The 23532-nt window shown below is 38.9% G+C and overlaps 1 protein-coding gene across 2 annotated transcripts in view; it reads left to right on the top strand.

Moving 5' to 3' along the window:
• Positions 1-23532, top strand: part of exoc4 (exocyst complex component 4) — a 449005-nt gene that overhangs the window by 388831 nt on the left and 36642 nt on the right. For both annotated transcript variants that reach the window (XM_059654495.1, XM_059654496.1), the window contains 2 exons: positions 7147-7328; positions 21635-21776. In XM_059654495.1, the coding sequence (XP_059510478.1) occupies positions 7147-7328; positions 21635-21776 (324 nt within the window). The remainder of the gene's footprint in view (positions 1-7146; positions 7329-21634; positions 21777-23532) is intronic.

Genomic DNA, 23532 nt, shown 5'->3' on the forward strand with positions numbered 1-23532 from the left:
TCAGCACTCGAACTGATCTGTAGCTTCTTCCCAATCTCTCTCTCTGGCCCTATCGAAACTCTTTGTTTACCTGACTAAGCTATCTTCTCCCTACCGCCCCAACCTCATCCAACCCTTCATCATTCATTCACCACTGCTGACCCCTCAAATAGTTGTCACTGCTCATTTTCACCACCATCCATCAACCAGACCACCCCACCTACACTCCCCATACAAGTCCCCTTCAAAACTTATGCTAAGAGCTCATTCTAAAATACGCAACCAATTTTTAAAAAACTGACATTTCTAATCTCTGATTTCTCGTTGCGTCCTCAAATTTGTGATTATTCCCCAACTTCATACTCGCCTCTCCAGAAATTCTTTGTCTAAAACCCTCCAATCCAGCTTTCAGCTGCATGAGGTCTGAGACTACTCTGACCAAAGTCATAAAAGACAATTGATGTGGAGGTGCTGGTGTTGGACTGGGGTGGATAAAGTCAAAAATCTCACAACATCAGGTTATAGTCCAACAGGTTTATTTGAAGACGCAAGCTTTTGGAGTCTCGCTCCTTCTTCAGGTATCAGACTGACACCTGAAGAAGGAGCAATGCTCTGAAAGCTTGTAACTTCAAACAAACCTGTTGGACTATAACTTGGTGTCATGTCATAAAAGACAGTTGTGATTGTGGTATGAGTCAAAATCACAAAACATCAGGATAAGATCGGGAAATATTAGTCTTGTGTAAATTGATCAAAACCGATCCAGAGAAAGGAGGTGACATTATGAAATTAAGAAATGTGGAATTAGTCTCCAATTCATTTATATTGTGCAGAAGTGCTGCACAGTCCTCAAGAGGTTGTTACATTGCTTCTGACAGAGCATCCATTAAAGTACACAGTTTTTTTTTATTTTTAACCCTTCGAACATTTATTTTTTGACCCTAATTGAATACTCCTCCTAAGGGAAAGATATAGGTATGTCTCTGATTAGATTATCTTCATGACACTGACACAGGTTCATATTCATGAGATTCTTGCAGCTGACAGAAGCTAATATTCTCAGTGGTACAGTTTAGGAGGTAATGAATTAATTTGAACATTTCTATGTTCAGAATGATGAGAATGTGAAACTTGTTATCATGTGATGAATAACATTGAGTCACTATGGAAGGGAAGGACCCCATTTAGCCCATCATGTCCATGCATTCTCTGAAGAGAAGTGCAGTCAGTCTCACTCCCACACCTTATTCCCCAATTATCAATTCATTTTCATTTGAAATCATTGATCATCTCTGTTTCCATCACTCTCAAGCAGTGAATTCCATGTTAAATGCATTTAAATGTAAGCATAGATGAGAGCATGATGAAGAGTGAAATAAAGTTATGTACCTAGGATAAATTGAAGTCAAGTGGGAGAACGGCTGTGTGCAACATAGGTTGAGCCGATTAGCCTGTTTCTGTGTTGTATAATTCTGTGTAATTGCGCCCTCTGTAAAGGGCTGAGCCATTGCATGCATGACTGATGCTTGCATTGAAGTGGGTGCTTGATTGTGTTTCAGCTTCAAAAAATCGGAACTTTTTCCTGAAGAAGAGAACAACCATTGTACCGACCAACAAATTCAGTTGTCATCTGATTCCACTCCAGCATTGGGGAAAATAAATCATAGCTTTTCTTCTTGTTTCTATGATGGAAGAAATTCTCCACCAATGAGTTGACTGGTTTCTACGCACATATGATTGAAAAACATTCTGTATAAACTGGTTTATAAGTATAGAAAATCATGCCCTGGCACAGTACCAACAAGCTGGTTAGGAGCATGCACAAAATGCATCTGTTTGAAGGATTGGTTTCACCAGTAATCTTGTGGAGAATTTATTTGAATAAATTCTTAATGGTCCCTGTGCATTGCAGCTCAAGAAGAATAATTAGTGGTAAATGACCATATTTATTCTATGATAGCCTTTAGAAAGGTTTAAAATGGGCTTGAAGCAGTTTGTCAAGACTGCTTGACAGTAGACTTGGAAGTAATGTATCGTTATAAATTGTCAGGACACAGCACCTGATTTCATTTGATGGGTGAGTGTGCTGTTGCCCTGTCAGCTGGGTGTGCCCCAATTGCTTTGTTTGCTGGGTCATGGGGAGTACAAAAAAGAACCATGGTTGGTGGCAGTTGGCATAACCAGCACCATTACTACAAGCACTACCTGAGACCATATGCAGGAATATACGGCACACTTAAGGAATTTAGCAACGTAAGATCGCCCAAGATATAGGTGTGTTCCTGCTCTGATTATCTTAGTGATACTTTCTCAGGTTCACATTCATGAGATTCTAGCAGCTGACAGAAGCTCATATTCTTAGTAGTACAGTGTAGGAGGCAATGAATCAAAATGTTGCCTGCCACCCAGTTACACATTTATCGCTCAACAGTGGTAATTCTTCACTCATCTTTACAACTCTTTGAATACATTATCCTCAGCAGGACATACAATCAAGCTGATACTTACTGCTGAAAACCTGACCAAATTTTCAAAGTACATAAAAAATGAAATTCATTGTAACACACTGTAACTGTATGATGCATCATTTATGAACCCAGGGTGGCCTACTGTATATCAAAACTATTTGTCTGCCTGAATATCAAAACCTCACTTAGTATAAAAGAAGAAAGTACACCACAGAAATACTTAATCCAGACCTGCTAAACAGTGCTGATATTCATGCTTCACATTATTTTTCTCCTGTCCTATTTCACCTAACCCTATTAACACATCCTGTATTCCTTTTTGCCTTATTTATCCAGCTTCTACTTAAATGTCTCCATGTTATTCACCTGTCAATCCTTAGAAAGACAGAAAAAAGCTGTTTTTTCAGTGTGGAGAATGGTCAACAGCGGTGTTCCCCAAGGATCAGTGTTAGGAAAAACCTTTTCTTAATATCCATAAATAATTTGGATATTGGAAAATAAAATGAAAGGGCAAAATTTGTAAATGATACTGAACTTGGAGATTGAGAGTGATAACATCTCAGAATGGTAGCCAAGTGGCAAATGGAATTTAACATGAAGTGTAAGGTGACATATTTTGTCAGAATAGGGAGAAGCAATAGTAAGCAAATTGAACTGTTCTAAATTGTGCACAGGGCAGAAGGATCTGGGGTTCGTGCACAGGGCATATTGAGAAAATTTGAGAGTCCTTAGACTTCGTACGTAAAAGGATTACATTTTTTTTTAATTATGCTGAACCTTCGTAAAGCTGTGGTTATGGTACAACCAAAATATTGCATCTAATTTAGTTCTGATTCTCAATAGGAAAGATATGAGTAAATTAAGAAGTTGCAGAGAAGCTTTAACAAATAGTTAGAGAGCTGGAAGGATTTTAACTAACAAGTCTAAGTTGGAAAAGCTAGAATTGTGCTCTTTGGAACAGAGAAGCTGAAGGGAAGATTTTTCAAAGGTGTGCAAGATTCTCACAGCTTTTTACAAGTTAAACGAGGAAAAAATGTCTCCATCAGCTGATGTTACAACTTCTAGGAGGCCACAGATTAAAGATTTTGGAAAGAGATGTGAGGTGGGGAATGGGTGTGAGAAAGATATTTTTACACGGCGAATGGTAATGAATTTGAACTGATCAATGAGAATAGTGGAAGGGAAGATTATCAACAGTTCCAAAAAAAAAGCTTGAGTGATCTAAACTTAGAGAGAAGCCATAATAAAATGGGCGAGTGGGGTTGATTGAATTGCTGGACAGAAAGCCATCATGGACTCAATGGACTGATGGTCTCCTGCTGTGCTGCAATAACTCAGTGATTCTACGACTTCAGCAAACACGAGAATGACTTAGAAATGTAGTTTACTGACTTTCTTGGAAAACAAATTTTGGCAATAAGCAGGAAGGAAGGAGTGGAAAAGACAGCCGTCAGCTAAGTTGTTCACGGCCAGCTCTATGCTTTCGTTATGCCCAGTCAGTCTCCTGTTTGAAGCTGTATAGAGAGCTAGCATTGTAACAGTTTATTCCTTTCCTATCAGTGTAAGCCAGGGATAGGACATCAGGATTCAGTTTTCCAGTACTAGCTATTAACATCCTTGGTTCATCTCAGCAAATGTAGAAACCATCAGCTGCACATAATTTGTGGAGTGGATTAGTGGGCTTGAGAAGATAAGATCTGCAAATATTTGTCAGGAAAATAAGCTGCCTGATGGATGGCCATTTGCTGCCATTAATTACTTTTGTGACAATTTGAAATGCAACTGTGAGGCACCGTTGAGCAACTGTATCACAACCCAATCTCAACAAGAGCAGAGAGAAGGGCATTGGCTGTGTTGATCAATGGAGTCTGGGCAGCTTTTGACTACTGATGGTTTGCTGCTTATTTTAGATATTGGTTGCATGTCTCCATGAACTTTGTAAGAGAATACAAACTGAACAGGAGCTTGTGAGGCAGATGTGCTCATCCTTTGGCATGTTGAGTGTGATAAGGTTCACAGAAATGGGTGATAACATCGTAGCCAGTGTAAATTTGATCCCTGCTCATCATGTTGGTGTGTCTACATTCATACTGTACTTGGGCATATTAAAACCCACTCCAATCATTAACTTTCCCTGCATCTGACTACTGCAGGATTTCACACTTTGTACCCAAGTGCTTTTTTTTCTTGAACATCTGTGCACTGTAAGTACTGGTGATCAAATCTCACTACCCAACCATTCATGTAAATATCGCTTCAGTTACCAAATGGCTAATTCTCTTTAGTACTAGTCAAAAATAAAAATGAACATCACCAGCTGCCTTTAATTAATTCATGAATAACCCATTTATTGTGATCAAAATTTATTCTTAAAGCAGATGACAAAACATTGGTTAACAGCTGGGAAATCATCCAGAATTAAAACTATATCCCCTTAATTCCACACACCAGCAGACACACACACAACATGAAAAAAAAATTCTCTGCAGAATTAATTATTTCTTAAAAAGGTAAAAAGAAGGAAAAATTCCGATGGACCAAATGTCTGAAAACAAAGGATAAAACGTGATTATTTCTCATGCCCAGGTAATGTCCTGTTGACAAAGCTGAAATGCTGAAAGATGTAAACTGATAAATTTAAAGTTCTAGTTCCAATTGACTTGGATACAAGTTGTTGCATTTGGTCATAGCCCACTACTTCAGGTTTTACCAGGTCAACAGAAATACTAGAATTTTGGAAACTCTTATCAGAGGAACATGTTATAAGAAGCAGGATTTCCAGTTCTGTAGTTCTTTTTTATTCACTGACATCTGGGTGTGCAAACCTAGAGTTCTAAGACCAGCAGGTGTTGCTAAGCAATCATTAACATAGGCCCCAGTCCTTTCAAAGCCAAGTTATTTTTTAAGTATTTGAAGCGATAAACTTTTCTCCTTGCATTATATACCTGCTTCACCATAGCCATGACTTGAATAAGTAACAGATCATCATCCACATACTGCTGAACACAGTTCCAAGACATCACATGATCTTTCTCAATCCAGAAAATATCCAAATAAGTCCATTCTTTTTAGTACCCTTCACAAAGCCCTTTAATATACATATGTATTCCCAACTGTACATTCGGAAGTATTGTAAATTATGAGGAACTACCGACTAAACTTCAAGAGGGCAGAGCAAGGTCGTGAGTAGGCAGTAGAAATGTTTGAAAGAAATCACTTTGTGAGGAAGAATGAGGAGAGACAATGAAATAAAGTGTTCCTTTCTCAAGAGAATACGAGAGAGCGGGGCTTGGGGTATGCATACTTATATCTGTGTAGGGTAGGTTGTGAAGCTGATCAAGAAAGTATTCAGGATCACGGATGGTGTCCAGTTCTGGGCTCCACACTCTGTAAAGAATTTGAACACCTCAGAGGATGCCGAAAAGATTGAGAATTGTTTTAGTTATGAGAGACTTCAGTTGTGTAGAAAGAGAAGCTGAGGCTGTTCTTCTTGGAGAAGATGAGATTAAGAAGATGGTGATGTTCAAGATCACAGTTGTTTGCATAGACAGAAGGATCAGGAACTAAAAGACACAAATTTAAAGTGATTGGCAAAAGGAGCAACAGCAACATCAGGAAAAATATTTGATGCAGTGAGTGCTAATGATCTGGAATTCGTAGTTTGGGAGTGTGCTGGACACACTTCATCAAAATCTTCTGAAGAGAAATGGAAAATTTCCTGAAGCAGAAATATTTCCACTACTTTGGGGAAAATGGCTGGAAGGCTAGGTTTCTTGATGTTTCAGAGAACCAGCATAGACACGAATGGCATCCATCTGTACTATGTAGCCATTCTGTGATTCTATAGCATTCTGAATTTTTTTTTGATTTTTAGGCTTTTTAGCATTGTAAGAAATAATTTAGCCCATCATATCTTTGGCTCAATGAATGTGTTATCCATTTAGTCCTACTTCCCTGATCTTCCCCATAGTCCAACTGCATTTGTTCTTTTCAACAATATTTTCCAATTCATTTGTAGAAGTTACTGTTGAATCTACCTCTATATATTTTCTGAAATTACATCAGACAACTTGATTTGTTTAAGTGTTCACACTTCATTTCCTGTCTGGTCCTTTTGTCAGTTATCTCAAATCTGCCCTCCATTGTTGATCATCCTGCCAATGGAAGTAGATTGTCTTTTTTCACTGTCAAAATCTTTCATAATTTTGAGCACCTATTAAATCTGCCCTAACCTTCAGTGCAGTGCAGTGATGTTTTTGTCCTTTGGAGTCTTGTAAATAAATTGCTTACATCCTTCATCACTGTGACTGAACAACAAAACTGAACTATCTTTTCAAGAGTTTTAAAAACCTGAAGAAGGGTCCCGACCTGAAACGTCAACTTTCCTGCTCCTCTGACGGTGCCCACCTGTTGTGCTGCTCCAGCTCCAACTGTGTTATCTATTAAGTAAAATCCGAATACACTTTTATAGATTTAATTGCTTTGTAACCAAAAGTGAATATTAAATGTGGACTACATTATTAACCAATGGTAACAGCACTGAGAATGTTTTAAAAAAGAAAATGTGATGATGTTGGTCACGTTAAGTTTATTATTCATGAATCCTTGATTTCCCTCTGGAGCTGTGTTTAAACACATTATTATTATTATTATTATTATTATTATTATTATTATTATTATTATTATTACTATAATACAGAGCTGCCAATGCAAAAGAATCTGAAGTGTTGACTGGCAACTTGGGAGACAAGCTTATCCCACAGAATGAAATCCTAAGAGATGTCAGCGACCTAAAGGCCTTGGCAAATCTACACGAGAGTCTGGAATGGTTATCAGCTAGGCTGAAGGGATTTTTTTCTAGTCTGCCTACTGTATCCAGCTGTAAGTATCCAGCCCCTTTCATAAAGCTTTTATTGATCTTGATTTTGCTTAATACACAGATTTATCTGTCCATAAATAATTCAATGTCCATTTAACACATACTAAATGTGCTCTAATTGCAAACAGCAGCTCATATTCTCTTTCTGCCTTGTTCCATGTGTTCTTGCACTCACATTTCATCCCACTGCCTGCTGTCAAACTGATGTAGTGCTAACCAAAATTGAAAATGACATCCATTCTCAATTGAATAGAGAGGAGATGGCAGAGATACAGAGTGGCATAACCACAAAAAGATTTGAAAACCAAGATGAGAACTTTAAAATGTTGAGACTTTTTATTAAAATGGGAGTCACTGCAGGTCTGCGACCAATGATTCAGATTTGATAAAAGTAAGGAACCTGTCAGCAGTTTTATATACCCTAAACTTTATAAATGAGCTCCAGTTTCCTCCATCTTAATAATAGGGATGTAAAGTAATTGTCTTCACATACTTGCCACTCTTTTGAACTGTACCTTTTAAAATGATTCCATCATCCTTCCTAATATTAAACCAGACTGTAAGCTTTGAGCTGGTATTCTGACCTGACCCCATATCCTTTCTATCATAACAACCTCCAATTTCCTCTCCAACCCCAACCCAATTGCTGCAAAAAAACTCTTGACTGTGTTCTTGTTCCCTCAAACTTGGCTATTCCAATGTTGATCAACCTTCTATCGTCCATAAGCTTAAATTCATCCAAAGCCGTGCAGTCATTTTACACTCATCCATCACTTTATTCTCGCTAACAATTGACTACTTATTCGCTAAAATCTTCGTTTAAATTCTCATCCATGCAACCAAATTCTCTCAAGCCTTCACTCTGTCCTTCCCTAATAATCTACTCCAGCTTTACATCCCCCTACCACTGCCAAGCTTTGTTTGTCAGACTGTCTCCTCTTGTTCATCTATTTCCACCTGCCAGTTGCCGTTCCCTTTTTGGTTTTACTTTCATCCATCTCAAACTTAAGATTTGGAATCTTCAGCCCTTGAAAAAGACACCCTGCTGTCTAACTCTGATTCCTCCTTTAAACTGACATTTGACACCTCACCTTACATTGCTTTCTTTAGCTTAATGCATGTTTCTTCTTTAAGCTTCTGCAAAATCTTGGACATTGTTCCATTGTTAAAGGCACTTGAATATGTTGCCACTGTTTCATGTCCTATCATGGCAGCCAGTATGTACATAATAACCCCTTGCAAACTGTGTTAAGGTAACTGACAAATTACTTTGTTTCTAACGATGTTAATGTTTGCGATAAATGTAGGCCACAGGACTGGCTTTTGTGGTATAGTGGCAGTGTCTGTGGGCCAGTAGGTCAAATCCAACCTGACCCTGAGGAATGCACATTTAAACAGATTGTTTAAAATAATTAAACTGGGAGGCTGAGACAGTAGCCATGCTTGTCAAATACTGTATGTCCAAGAGGACAGAGCTGGTTGAGTTGGGATGGTGCAGCTTTAAGACAGCACATCTAATAATGAAGCATTATCTCAGTACTACGTTAAAGCGTCAACTTAACCAAAGTGTTGAAGTAGTCCTTGAAATCATTATCTCAGACTCAGTGCTCCCATTAGGTCAGGCTTCACTCTGCCTGCCTGTGCCAGGCTACTAGCACTAAATAGGCTGAATTTTCAGTGCCTTCCATTTCAGCTGAAAACTCAAGTACATACACAAAGGCTCCATTTACCCCTGGCAGTGAGCAATACAGAGTTGGCAATGTAATTTAGGTGCGCTGGCCCTGTGATGTTCTTTAGAGACATCAGTTTCAAGCAGGTGTCTGTGGTTTAACAATATCTCGGAAGGACCATCCGAAGTCAAATGGCTTGCCCTACCTTTATGTAATTTAGAAAAAGGAAGGTGGCATTTTGTTGGCATGTTTGCCATAAAAGCTCAATAATCCATTACTGTCTGTGTGTTATAATTAACATTAATGTAAAAACAGGATGGCTAATTGGAGTGCTTTATCATAGCTGGCAGTCATCTCTGTTCATTATTACTGTTTGCTGAGCTGATGGAAGTTGTGTAGCTGTCGTCTTATCTTTTGAGTCATTTGAAATTGGATTGCATTTTATTAGCCAATTCAGGAAGAAGAAATGATTTTTTTTTATTAATACAAATAATTTTCCTCTTCACAGAATGTGAAATGTAATAAATTAAAGCTCAGAGGGACCTTTGAGTGTTAAATTCTTCCCAGGACTATGTTATTTTAGTTAATATTCTCCTTCAAAAAGAAGTTTTATCATGTCGAATATATTTTTGCCCATCTGTAATACTCTTGGGATGTGTCTATGTAAAGTAAATTGGGTATTAAATGAGAATGACAATCGCTTTATATCATAAGGTAGATCCATCAAAGCAGGAAAATAATTTTTTGTTCTGGGTTGATGGCAAGATCAGCCTTTATTGCCCTTAAGGAAATAATGGTGGGCTGTTCTTAAGCCACTGCAGCTGTGAGATGCCATGATGCTGTTAAATACTCCCAGAATTTTGACACAGTAATGAAAACAAAGTGAAATCATTGATAAAGTTCAGGATAGTGCATAAGTTAGAATGAAATTTCAAGGAGATGGTGTTCCTTGCTCATACAGGCCATGCCCTTTTAGGTGGCGAAGGGTGCAGATTGAGGAAGTATGTATCACATATATATGGAATGGATGTATTACAAGAACTGCGAAAGGATCCGATGCTATTGTAAATAAAAATATCATCTGTGTGGCACTCAGACATGCCAGCAAGGACGTGCCAGCAAAAGCTTTGATGGAAGTGATGCATTTGTCCACATGCCTGTTGGAAGAAGACAAAAAGTCATTGTACTTCATGTAGCCAGTCATGATTACGATCCATAAAGAGTTTATTCTTTGAAGTTGGACAAAGTTTGAAGTGCATCAGCTATGAGCCCATCCTCGGTTAAATAGCTTGCAGACACTCATTTGTCAGTCTCTGTCGATAAGAATGAACACTTGCTGCAGGAATGAACATGTACCAGATTGCACATTCAGAGCACTTGGGGTGATAATAAAAATCTACTAACATCAATGTAACCAATACTCAGTTGTATCCAACAGCTCCCTTAAAAGAGGTTATCAAGAAAAACCCACCAGTAGGCATAGCACTGAAGATCAGGTTTAACCAGAATGCTTGAACATAATTACCTTCAACATATGCCCTATAAATTTTAGCTATGTAGTTCCATATGCTGTTAGCTTTGTTTTGGCAGCTGTAGCCAAATTCAAGAATGTCATCTCCAAATATCCCCATCTTCTTCCTTCTTTAAAAGTTTATTTGTAAAATACAATCCTGTGATCCACTATTAATCTTACCAAATCCTCATCTTACCTACTTTGGTATTTTTGGCTTAGCATCCATTTTTATCTGATTACAGCCAACATTTAATGAGGTGACACTAGCCAGTGAAAATCTGCATTATCTCCTTTGGGGAAAGCCCACTGAAATATTAGTTATTTAACTGGCCAGCGGAAGGTATTTACCTGAATGAAGGACTCTGGGGATAGAAATCCTCCTGCCCTGAGAGCTGACAGCTAATCAGGCCAACAGATGTCTAATGTAGACAGCTCCCAACAACCAAAGGCCAATAATCCTTTAGAAACCAGGTGAATGAGGGAGAAATGGGAGTTGTGGACCAGGAGTCATGGTGATTGAGAAAGCGGATTAGCAACAAGGGCCTTTCTATTAAGCACTGAGTGCACCAGATAACAAGGGACTTGCCCACAATTTCACCCCCATCTCCATCCTCCATAAAAATCCACAAGAACTTGCAAACAAGCCTGACAGTTTATCAGGCTCTACGTATTCTAATGACCCTTTCTGATGCTAATACTGGACAAGTCAAATCTCAGAATGAAACCTGCAATAAACTTTAGGCTTGCAGGTTTTATTTGAAACGCATAAATAATGATCACGTTCACAAGAGTTTGCCAGTGTACTTTTAACAAAAAAATTACCATGAAATGAGAAAAGCATTTGCTATATTACACTGATCAAAAATGTTGCAAAGATGTCATTACTAGTAAAGTATTTAATCCAACGTTATTCCTTTTATCCCAGCATTATTCTTTGCAAATGGCAGTATCCTAGTTTCAGATATACCACTATCTCCATCCCAAATGTTTTTGCTCAGACTAGAATAGATGCAACCAGTTTTGATTTGGTCATTTTCTGCATATTTACTAAATGCTTTTTATCTTCAGTTGATCCTTTTCATCAAAACACCTAAAACAAACTGCAAACTAAACCTACTATTACTTGAACTTCAGAGCAAACTTGATTTCTGAAATAATCAGTTTCCAGCAGTCATATAATTTATGTCTGGAGAATTTAACATTCTTGACTCTATGCACTCCTACACATAAAAATGACTGATTCCTGTCCTTTTTCCTTTTGTGTGTTCCTGAACTCCTGCCATCCGGCATCAGCACAGTTTTATTCTTGCTTTTCTTTCCAGTCATGTACTAACTCCATCTGCTGTTGTAAAATCTCATTCAAAATGTGTGTATACAAACTGTCTTCCAGAATTCACAGCACCAAGCTCACAAGCACAAAACTAAAAGTGAAACTTAAACCGTGTCTCTCCTTCATTGACACACAAAATGCAAAATATAAATTAAGCTTAAATTTATACTTTCTACCTAATAGAATGGTGAATCTTCCACCTGACGCTGATTGAGTAACAGCTGTCACAGGAAGAGGCTCTCAAGTGGACATTAATTGCGCCACCATTAACCTTGCTACACCAGAGCAAATGAGGGCAGCAATGGGAAGGTTGCAGAGTTCCCAGCCAGTACTTGCTTTGGGATATACTTTACGGGAAACAACTTAGGCACTTGAACAATTTGGGACTTGTCTTCATCCTGCTGCTAGTGAGAAATTTGTAACCAGCACCAGCCTGTGACATTAAGGATAAGTGTTGGAAATGGTGTCTTAGAGGAACGAATGGATGGTGGATATGCTTATTGGTATGAGAAAAGCATTTAGTGTTCATTTAGTGAATCATTTCTATTAATGTGTGCTGCTGATTTGATTTGCAGGAGGTACTGACTGAAGGACAAGATTTTTGCTCCAAAGCCTTAGGTCTGCCCATAATTTTCATGGAAAGAAAAAAAATCCAAAATCCTAGTTTTTCCTTCGAAATCTTGAGCAGAACAGAAGATGTATACTTAGGGGAATGAACAAGAAAATAGGTTTAAAGCGGAGCACTCCCAATAGGAACTCAGTTCTCCAAATTGTCCCATGAGCTCCAAACCCTCTGATTCCATGATTTCCACAGAGGAAAGAAATATCAGAGTCCATGATTAATTTAGGTTTTCCTCATAGCCCAATAGCAAACTCAAGTTTGGCATGCAGAGGGCAGAAAACTTGACTGGACCCTCAATCAAATTGAGGGGAGCTGAGGAGAAACTGGCAAGAGAGAGTATAGAATTTTTGTAATATTCATCAAACTAATGCATTGAATTTATGAGGTCACACAAGAGAGATTTTTTCCCCCTGTTTACTCATCATTTTTTTCCATTCTATTTCATTTTCAGTTATTTACCCAAACATTCTGTATGCCACCAGATGGATCCATAACCCTCAAGTGCACTTCCCAAAGAGCCTTTCACTGTCAGTGAGCTTGGTACAAATTTTGTCAGGCTCTCAACAGGATCCCATCAGCATCCAACAGGGGTCACAGAATGTTGAATAGTAGCTAAAATCTTGGATGAATTTCCACTGAAGCCGCAAGTATTGAAATTTCAGGGTTAAAGTGACTTTAATGCCTTGGTAGGTTTGTTATCAAACTTTGATGTGGGAGCAAATTATCCACATCAAGGAGCTGCTAATATCTGTCACATAGTGCAGAATTCTACACTGAAAATTGATTGTCCAATTTTACTCCCACACTTGGCATGGTCTTGTATTTTAAAGATGAAATTTATAGTTAACCTCTAATTAACACTCTCTTTAATTTTCTGTGATCTGGTGCTGCAAGGTGGCATGCATGGTGTTTATGACTTCATCTACTTTATTCCCCCAAAAGAAAGTTCCCAAAGGATTTTTTAAAATGTTATTCTGTTCAAAAGGTGTGAAACTCATTTGATTTTGGTGTGGTGGAGTAAAAATATACACATTGCTTTTCCAGTATTTGGAAGTATAGTCCATGTGTACAGTGTGCATTCATATTAGTTGTAAGCTGTAATCTCTTTACTAATGGACAAGTTAAATTGGCAACTCACTGCCTCCCCTAACAACAAGACAAAAAATAAATGAACCAGAATCGGGCATCCCTGTTTAGCCTGTGGACAATTGGTCTGTGATTTATGGTACACAGACCAGGAAAGAGCATCTGTGTCTAGCTAACCAATTGCACTACAACTGCAGAACTGTCACCACAGTTGCTTTGATGCCCTTAGCTTTGGAGGGAAAAAGCAAATGTCTTGATATTCCATTCTGAGGATCAAATTTAATGCTCCCTTTCAGATGGGATTGCATGTTAAATCCAACAGGTGTTCTGCCTGCCAGCTACCCACTTGCAACTACCCCCACCACAATTATACCAGCATTGAATGATCTCTGTTGGAATCATAGGACAGGAGTGGGTCATTCACCCAGTCAAGCCTGCTCTGCCATTAATGAAGATCATTGCTGATCTGCGGCCTAACTCATATTCCTGCCTTGGGCCAATATCCCTTGATACCTTTACTTAATAAAAGTTTAACTAGATTTGATGGCTTACAACCTCACTGCCATTGGATTAATTAATGCCCAAAAGGGTCTTATCTTGCCACATTTGACATTGAACCAATGGCAGGAGAGACCTATATTAAGCAACCAACCTAGTGGGTATCCTGCTAAAGTGCACTTTCGCATTCTGGTAGCAGGCGCTGCTTCCATTTGTCCTAACAATACATTGACAGCTGCAGGCTTGTGATTGATCAGCCACTCTCTGAGGTGAGATTTCCTGTGCCTGGGTAACAGAAATCCCACTTCCAGGTTTGAAAGTAACTGTAGAATAGCTATGTCTGCATGGGCACTGCCCCATCCCACAAATATCCCCTCCCTGATGAGTGGGTGAACAGATTCTATCTCAATCCATATAATCCAGCCCCAGTCATTTTTTCAGAATTCTGCTAAGCGAAAATGGAATGAATTAGCTGTCGTCAAGGCTAGGAGAGGGCATCAGAGAGCTATAGAAACCAGCCCAACCCAGCTTCAGCTAAACTCCTCAAGCATGCAGTTTCTGGAAAGGGTTACTGGATTAAGGAGAAGAGGGAGATCTGATTTTCTTTTTTCTTCCTCCTCCTCTTGTCCATATATGAGATCCAGTAAATAAACATAGATTGGGCTTTTAATCTGGCAGTTTCTGCTGTAAATGGCTGCACCAAAAACTAACATTTAAAATTTAAAAAATGATTTAAACATTGCAGTAAAAGTAAAAGATATGACCATACAGGTGCTGAGCTCTCTGCTGAATTCTGTGATTAGGATTTCCTTGATAGCTGGGTTAAATTTAAGTGTTATTACAACAGAGAGTACCATTCTTTTGCATTGGTTCAATGTGACAATTCATTAAACAGCAGTAGTGAGCAAATCTTTGGCAACATTAATTCATGAAAACAACATCCTAATTGTATTTAGCTAACACACTATCGTCGATGACAGTCACTGCGCTGTTCATTATGATTGTTTACTGAACTGATGGGAGGCAGAGGGCTGTCATCTTATCTGCAGCCATTTGAAATTACTTTTCATTTTTTTTGAAATCTCCAGAGCTCGTGTAGGTTTTCAAAAACTAATTCCGGAAGAAAACATTTTCTTCAAAGAATTTTGTTTAGTTTTAGTAAAAAAAATTATTTCTTTTTTATATTATAAAAGTGTTTGTAATATTGCCACCTCAACATGCTTTGGAACACAACGTAACAATCATATTTTTGTGTGGAAAATTTGAGTGTAAACTGGACATCAGGGCTTTAATAACCACTTAAATGAGCAAGTGAGGATATTCCCTTCATCTTACCCACCCATCTCAATCCCCAGACCTCTTCCACCCCCATTGATGAGATTGGTGTGGGAGTGGGGAGAGAAAGTCCCTGCCTGAATTCTCAAGTTTACTTGCGTTTCTCGCAGCACTGAATCAGAACGTTAATCCCAATTGTGTTCATGCAATTTACATACAAAAAAAACTACTCAGGATCTTCCTCTGCATCTGTAGCTGCCTCAGGCATTCAAAATGGTTACTCATATAGTCCACACTTTCCCCTTGCTTTTTGAAAAACATTTTAAAACCTTGATATTAACTGTGGTGAGCTGGAACCGTACTCGAGGGATGCTGCACAGTGAGAGACTTCCAACTCCTGTCAGTTGCCTGACCTTTAGAAGTTTGACAGTTTGTCATTGGTCCGTTTCTCACAGAACTCAAACACTGCAGTGGCCAACTCTGCATCTTTTCGCCACAGCTATGGCAGCTCAGGAAAATTGATTTTCTTTGAAATCCTATTAAATCATCCATGTCTATGTTCAAACAAAATTTTGAGTCAGCAAGAGCATTGAGAACATAGGACAAGAAGCCTCTCAGAATGTCATTGCTTAAATGGGCTTCTGGAAATAAAAAGGTCCTTTTTTCCCCCTTTGATATTATGAGCTTTAATTCAGAACCACATTGATTTACAAGAAACAATCTTCCTGCTGATAAAAGTACCTAAGTGCTGGCTCTGGTTCAGTTCAGCAAAAAGTGAATTCTAGGTATGGAGCTTCCAAGCTAGGAATGTTTCTGAAGAAGGGTCTAGGCCCGAAATGTCAGTTCCTGAGATGCTGCTTGGCCTGCTGTTTTCATCCAGCTTCGCACTTTGTTATCTTGGATTCTCCAGCATCTGCAGTTCCCATTATCTCTGATGTCATGTCAGCTTTCCTGCTGTGTTCATCCAGCTCTACACCTTGTTATCTCAGTGTAAAGTTGCAACTTGCTTCCCAACACCTTTCGTTGCAGAGATTCAGTCCAAGAGAAATATCAGTGATAATGGGAACTGCAGATGCTGTAGAATCCAAGATAACAAAATGTGGAGCTAGATGAACACAGCAGGCCAAGCAGCATCTCAGGAGCACAAAAGCTGACGTTTCAGGCCTAGACCCTTCATCAGAGAGGGGGATGGGGAGAGGGAACTGGAATAAATAGGGAGAGAGAGTGGGAGGCAGACCGAAGATGGAGAGAAAAGAAGATAGGTGAGGAGATAGGGAGGGGATAGGTCAGTCCAGGGAAGACGGACAGGTCAAGGAGGTGGGATGAGGTGGTAGGTAGGAAATGGAGGTGCGGCTTGAGGTGGGAGGAAGGGATGGGTGAGAGGAAGAACAGGTTAGGGAAGTGGAGACAGGCTGGCCTGGTTTTGGGATGCAGTGGGAGGAGGGGAAGAACTGGGCTGGTTTTGGGATGCAGTGGGGGAAGGGGAAATTTTGAAACTTGTGAAGTCCACATTGACACCATTGGGCTGCAGGGTTTCCAAGCGGAATATGAGTTGCTGTTCTTGCAACCTTCAGGTGGCATCATTGTGGTACTGCAGGAGGCCCATGATGGACATGTTGTCTGAGGAACGGGAGGGGGAGTTAAAATGGTTCGCGACTGGGAGGTGCACAATGGATACCCGGTGTGGCTCCCTCTACATTGGGGAAACCAAGTGGAGGCTTGGGGACCGCTTTGCAGAACACCTCCGCTCAGTTCGCAACAAACAACTGCACCTTCCAGTCGTGAACCATTTTACAAAAATATTTATTAGGATGTTGCCTGGTTTGGAGGTTATTAGCTTTGAGTAGAGATTGGATAAACTTTGTTTGTTTTCACTTATACGTCAGAGACTAAGGTGTGACCTGATAGAAGTTTAGGAATTTATGAGAGGCGTGGATAGGATGGATTGTCAGAGGTGTTTTTTTTCCCCCAGGGTAGAAATGTAATCACTACGGCACATCAGTTTAAGGTAAAAAGGGGAAAGTTTAAGGAGAGGTGAGGCAAGTGCCTAGAATGCACTGCCAGAGGAAGTGGTAGGACCAGATACAATGGCAACATTTAGGAGGCATGAACAGTCAAGGAATAGAGAGATACAGACAGTGTAGAGGCAAAGGTTTTTAGTTGAGAAAGGTGTTATTTGTTAACGCAGACTTGGTAGGTCAAAAGGCCTCTTCCTGTGCTATACTTCTCTTTGTTCTTTGAACTCAAGTCCTTCTGAACTAAGAGTTTGAACCTTCTATTCTGAAATCAAAAGTAAACTTGTTGCTTTAATATGATAACTCTGCCTATCATAAACCCAGTATTTTGAACATTGTATAAATTAACACTGCAGAGGTTTTCCCAGTCATGCTACTGCAGTCAAATTCTTTCTTGGAACTGAAGTAGTTCGGTCATTATTCCAAATTGGCCTCCTATCCTTTTGAAGATAACTTTCACAGAAGTAGCCCATATCCAACTGCCTCTGGCTTAAAATCTAAATATACAATATGTTCTACATGCTGCACCATTCATCACGTTTTCCTGAAAGGACAGAAGAAAATGGTAAACTGAATGGAATGGAACATTTTGTAAAATCAATGGAAACCCCACCTCCTAACTCCTTTGGTGCATTTTCTACAAGCTTATAATTATCTAAACTTAAACATGTATTTTAAAATAGGTATTGTAACTTCAATTAATTGACTTGTTCTTTAAATAAAAGTTAAGTACTATGGATGCTGGGAATCTGGAAAAGTTCAGTACATCTGGCAACTTGTGTGCTAGAGATCAAAGCTTCAGGTCCAGTTTCACTCTTCTCCAGGACTACTCTTTACTTTCATTCTTGTCTCTTATTGTACTTTATCACACTTCAGAGCATTGATTTGTAAATAAATGCTGCCCAGCACCACAGTGTATGTGATGTAGTATGTTTACAATCATGAGCAGGAACACAAGACTGACTTCAGAGTACTTACTCCAGAGTAGCCCAAATGTACTGCACACCATTGCTGCACACTAGTGGGCACTGACAAAGTAAATTAATAGACAAATTAAATGAAATCAAAAATGCAAAATGACAATAGAAATTTTGCAGCAAGTTAATGGGCATCAATGACAAGAAAAGACAGGTTAAGATTTCAGATACAAATTCAGTACCAGATCTTTTACAGGACATCTTGAGTGCAGATGGAACCCAGAAAAATAAGAAACTGCAAACTACAGACCACACAGGCCAAGTATCCTGTTTCTGTGATGTAAATTTAAAAGAAAATTGAATGTCTGACCAAATATAGAGGAATTGTTTTATTTTAAATATCGTAAGTATCTTTGACATTTGTAATGTTTTGGCTAGTGTTACAATGTCATCAACTCACTCCATGCTGATCCTGCCAACAGCGCCTTGTTGTAAACCAACTAAATTGAGCTGTTCTCTCCAGCAATTTAAATAGATTGAAAGTGTCTCATTTGCATTTTGCACCAAATAAAATTGCCTTGGGTAATATAAAATCAGACATATACACTGCACAAAGATGTGTTTTATTTTCATTTTTAAAAGAAAACATTCTCACTGGTGCTACTGAATGAAATCATACACCCTATTGTAAAGAATGATGCCGATAGTCTGAAAAAGGATATGATCACGAGTATTTCAATCAATCTAGGTCAGATCAATTTAAAGTCATCTGAAAGGAGAGGAATCTTGCTAAAAGAATGCCAAAAGACAGAGGAAATGTGCTTACATCATAGCCCCGTGCCTGCTTCCCCATCCCGTTCTTCCCTCCCCACTGCCACGTTCTATTCACTCACTTCCCCTATGTATCATTACAAGTATTTTCTGTCTCTATCTTTCTGTATTTGTCTTCACCCCACTCTGTCAACTACTACACAAAGGCCTTAAATGCTGGCATACACCCATCTCACAGCATTTCCTTCCAATGAGTGGGGGGAGAAAAAGGGTGAAGAGGGTCCAGCAATTGTCGAGTCATGGAGTTTTACGGCATGTAAAGTGGCCCTTCAGCCCTTCATATTCTTCCCAGTTGTCAGGTACCTAATACTCTAATCTCATTTTTCAGCACTTGTATGCCGTTAGGTTAAATGTTGCAAGGCTACCTACCAGTGAATTTCAGACGCATCCCACTCTCTAAGTGAAAACATTTTCCTCAAATTAACCTCTAAACCTCCTGCCCATTATCTTGAATCTATGCCCCCCTTTTTATTGAGCCGTGTAAGAAGGGAAAAAATTTCTTCCTGTCTATGTTGCCTATAATTTTGTAGATTCCAGTCAGTTCCTATCTCGACCTCCTCTGCTGTGAGGGAAATGACCCCAGCCACTCTAATTTGTTTTCATAGCTGAATCTCCTCTGTACTTTCACTAATGCAATTGCATTTTTGTCCTGCGATCTTCAAAGATCTATGGACATGCAAAAGGTCTGTATGACACTCCAAATTTCTATGGTCCTACCATTTGTCATATATCTCCCTGCCTTGTTAGTTCTCCCAAGCAGCATCGCTTCTCAATTTTCAGGATTGTATAACATTTGCCACTGCCCTATCTATTTGACCAGCCCATCTAAATCATCTTGTAGACAAAAGCTTTCCTTCTCATTATTTACTATACCACCAATTTTCGTATTATCTGTGACCTTACTGATTAAACCCCTTGCATTCATACATTACTACATGCTACCAGCAGCAAAGGACCCAGCACCAAACCCTACAGTACACCATGGACAGAAACTTCTTGAGACAAAGCAACCTTCAAACATCACTCTGCCTCCTACCACTAAGCCAATTTTGGATCCAGTTTGCCAATTTACCCTGGGTCCCATGAGCTCTTACCACCTTGACCAGTCTCCTATGGAAGACCTTATCGGAAACTTTACTGAAGTCCATGTAGATCCCATCAACTGCACTGCTGTCATCTACACACCTAGACATCTCGTCAAAAAAAAATTAATGAAATGTGTTGGACATGATATCCTCCTAATGAAGCCATGCTGATTATCATTGATTAATCTTTCCTTCTCCACGTGGAGATTACTTTAGTCTGTCAGAATTTTTTTGCATGGTTTCTCTACCACTGATGTTACATTCACTGATCTGTTGTTTAAATATATCTCCACCACCCTTCTTGAATAATGGTACCACATTAGTTCAACTCTGGCCTTCTAGTACCTATCTTGTGGTCAGAGAGGATCTGAAAATTAATGACAAACATGCCCTTCCTTGCCTACTAAATCAATCCAAGAGAAACAAAGTACCAAAGACAAATTTATTTATTATGAAGGAATGGATCCTTTTTACATTCTATAGTCCAATATTCTGCCTATCTTACTGTGATAGACAGTATCTATCACTCAGTTGTAAGTTTAGACAGCTAGCCCAGACACTGAACTTTCCAAATAATGTCACTGGATTATCATCTGGAGTGAAAATTCTTGTTCTTTATGCAGTTCCAGGCCAGGGATTATTATGTCACATGTAAACCTTAGAATGTGTCTTGATGGTGTCAACAAATAGCACCTTTCACAATTTCGCAGTCTATTTCTTAGCCAAACAATCTGTAACGCCAGAGGAAGTTTGCCAACAGTCCCTGATTGCCACTTGTCGCTTTTAAAGAAAACCATTGGAGAAGAGTTTGCTGATTATACCAGAGCAGTTGCTTGGAAGGGACTCTTGTCCAAGTGGGAGGTGAATGGTGAATTTCCTTGCAAAGTTAGAGCATGAATAATACTGATTAATAACCTCATATCCAGTTGGATTAGTAATGTCATATGTCTTTATTAATGATCCTAAGAGAGAAGTTCAAATCTTACTACAGTATCTGGAAAATTTAAATTCAATTATTTAAAGTTAAGAAAATCTGGAATGGAAATGTTCTATTGATAATAATGGCAAAGTAACACTGGATTGTCATAAAAGCCTCTAGGGAAGGAAATAGACTATCTTTCCCTGATCTGGCTGACATATGTCTCCAGACATACAGCAATATAGTTGGCTCTTGATTGCTTTTTAAATGGCCAAGTAAACCACTCCTAGTATTCAGTGTGGTGGTTCACCACCACCTTCTTGAGGGCAATTAGACACGAGAAGTAAATGTTGACCAAGTCAGAAATGTCCATAATTCCTGAATGAACCCAAAAAACTTTAAAAAGTGAATTTCAATGAGTCTTGCATTTACTATTTTGGGCAACTTTTGTTTTGCAAATTCAAGCATGCATGCTTATTACAGGCCATGTCATCTGACTTTACTCAGACTGTGCTGACTATTTCGGTGATCTTTCCCTGTTTCACAGCATTTTCTCCAGGACAAGAAGCTCATGTAAACATGGATATTCCTCCAGTGTCTGAGCAGATAATGGAAACTCTCAATGATCTTGCAAAGTCATTTCAGGAAATGGCTGACCGATGCCTGCTGGTGCTTCACTTAGAAGTCAGGTACAGTATCCCAACATAAAAGAACACCTATCAAAGGCATCCTATTATTTTTAAACCAGCATCCTCCCTATAAATGGTAGTTTATTGTTCAAAAAAATTACTTTCTGAGCCTAATTATCTCAAATAAACTATCACTACACCTCAAAAATAATTTCTTATGTGAAGTATTCAAAATATCCATCAGTGTGGAGAGGCACTATATAAATGCAAATATTATCTTCGTTAGTGCTGTATGCGTCAGTCATGCTTCCTGATAATTAATGCCACAAGTTTAAGATTGTTTGAATGAAGAGGTTCTGGTTGAATTAATTTGTTCAGCCTAACATTCCTCATTGTGTTTGTTCTTAATTGAATCGTGACCATTTTATTGCAGTATTTGGGTTTTACAGCAGGCAGTGTCCTCTTCATCAGGCTTTTTTGAAATCTGGAGTGGCGTGTTTATGTGAAGATGTGGATTTCTTAATACAGCAAAAACAAAATACTGTTAAATAAAATCAAAAGTAGTAAAATGTTAACTTTCCATAAGCTAGCAAACGGAGTAATAAATCTCCAGAATAACATTGTTATGTTTGAGGCTTCTGGAGCATTGAAAACATTAGTCCTAGATTGGAAGAATTAGAAGACCTCTTTACTTGAAGGATCTATTCGTTTACATTGTAAAGAATGTTAATCTTTTCGTTTTAATTCCAATAAAAGTAATGATGACTGAGCTATAACATATATTTGGTCGGGACGCACAATTGCGTGACGCAATCCCTAAAAACTGCACCGGAGTGCTATTGTCGCCGAGGAACGCGAATCAGGCGATTAGCTCATCATTAATGTTATCTGCGAAATTGAGGGGCACAGATCGATTCGGGGCTTTTATTGAACATCATTTCAACCACATGCACCGCGCATATACATATCATAACATTTGAGACTTCCCGCCATTGTTATTGTGATTAGGTCACCCATCGATATTCTGGAGATACCTAACCTCTGGAGGATATTTGCACTTTTATCATAGATGAGACCACGGCATGATATTATCATCGGAGTTTGCTTTATCGTCGAGATACTGTGGCCAGTCGCTGTCAAATACCTGAGTGTTGCAGCTACCACTTCATCACTACCATACTTCTCAATCTTCAACTTCCATGTTTCCTCCAATCGTGATTCCAGTGGCACCGCGACATCACAGATATAGGCAGTCTCACCCTCAATCATGATGATACTTTGTATTAAATAGAGCTAGTTGAAGAATCTACCAAACCGGTCTGAGGGTAAACTTTACACATAAGCACGCAACCCAAATGTCAGAAAGTGGTAACTCCAGAAATTATTCACATGAGAGTCTGTATGAGACAAAGATACCAACATGTGCAATAACTCCTAAGACCCTAATCAGAGATTCTAACATATCTTTGTTGGCATTCATTCCAAGAACCCCATTACAGAACACGTTTAAGCTTGGCCCTGTCTTTTCTCCCCATTCTCTATTCTCCCTCCTCTTTCCCACTAGTATTTCATTTCTGCCACCTCAAGTTCAGACACTAAATTCATTAATTCTTTTCTTTAAAGCCATTTTTCAATAAAATATTTATTGAATTAAAGTGTAGAATGAAAAATTAAATCAGTAAAAACAATTACATCTGGAAGGCATTAAAAATGTAAATCTCATAGACAGGCTGGCAAGGCAGTATGAACTAGAAGACCATTCTATTTACCATCTTGATCCCTTGAAAAGTGATTATTTTTATTGGAAGCAATCCCA

The sequence above is a fragment of the Stegostoma tigrinum genome, chromosome 25, assembly GCF_030684315.1.
Source record: "Stegostoma tigrinum isolate sSteTig4 chromosome 25, sSteTig4.hap1, whole genome shotgun sequence".
In the NCBI taxonomy this organism is placed as follows: Eukaryota; Metazoa; Chordata; class Chondrichthyes; order Orectolobiformes; family Stegostomatidae; genus Stegostoma; species Stegostoma tigrinum.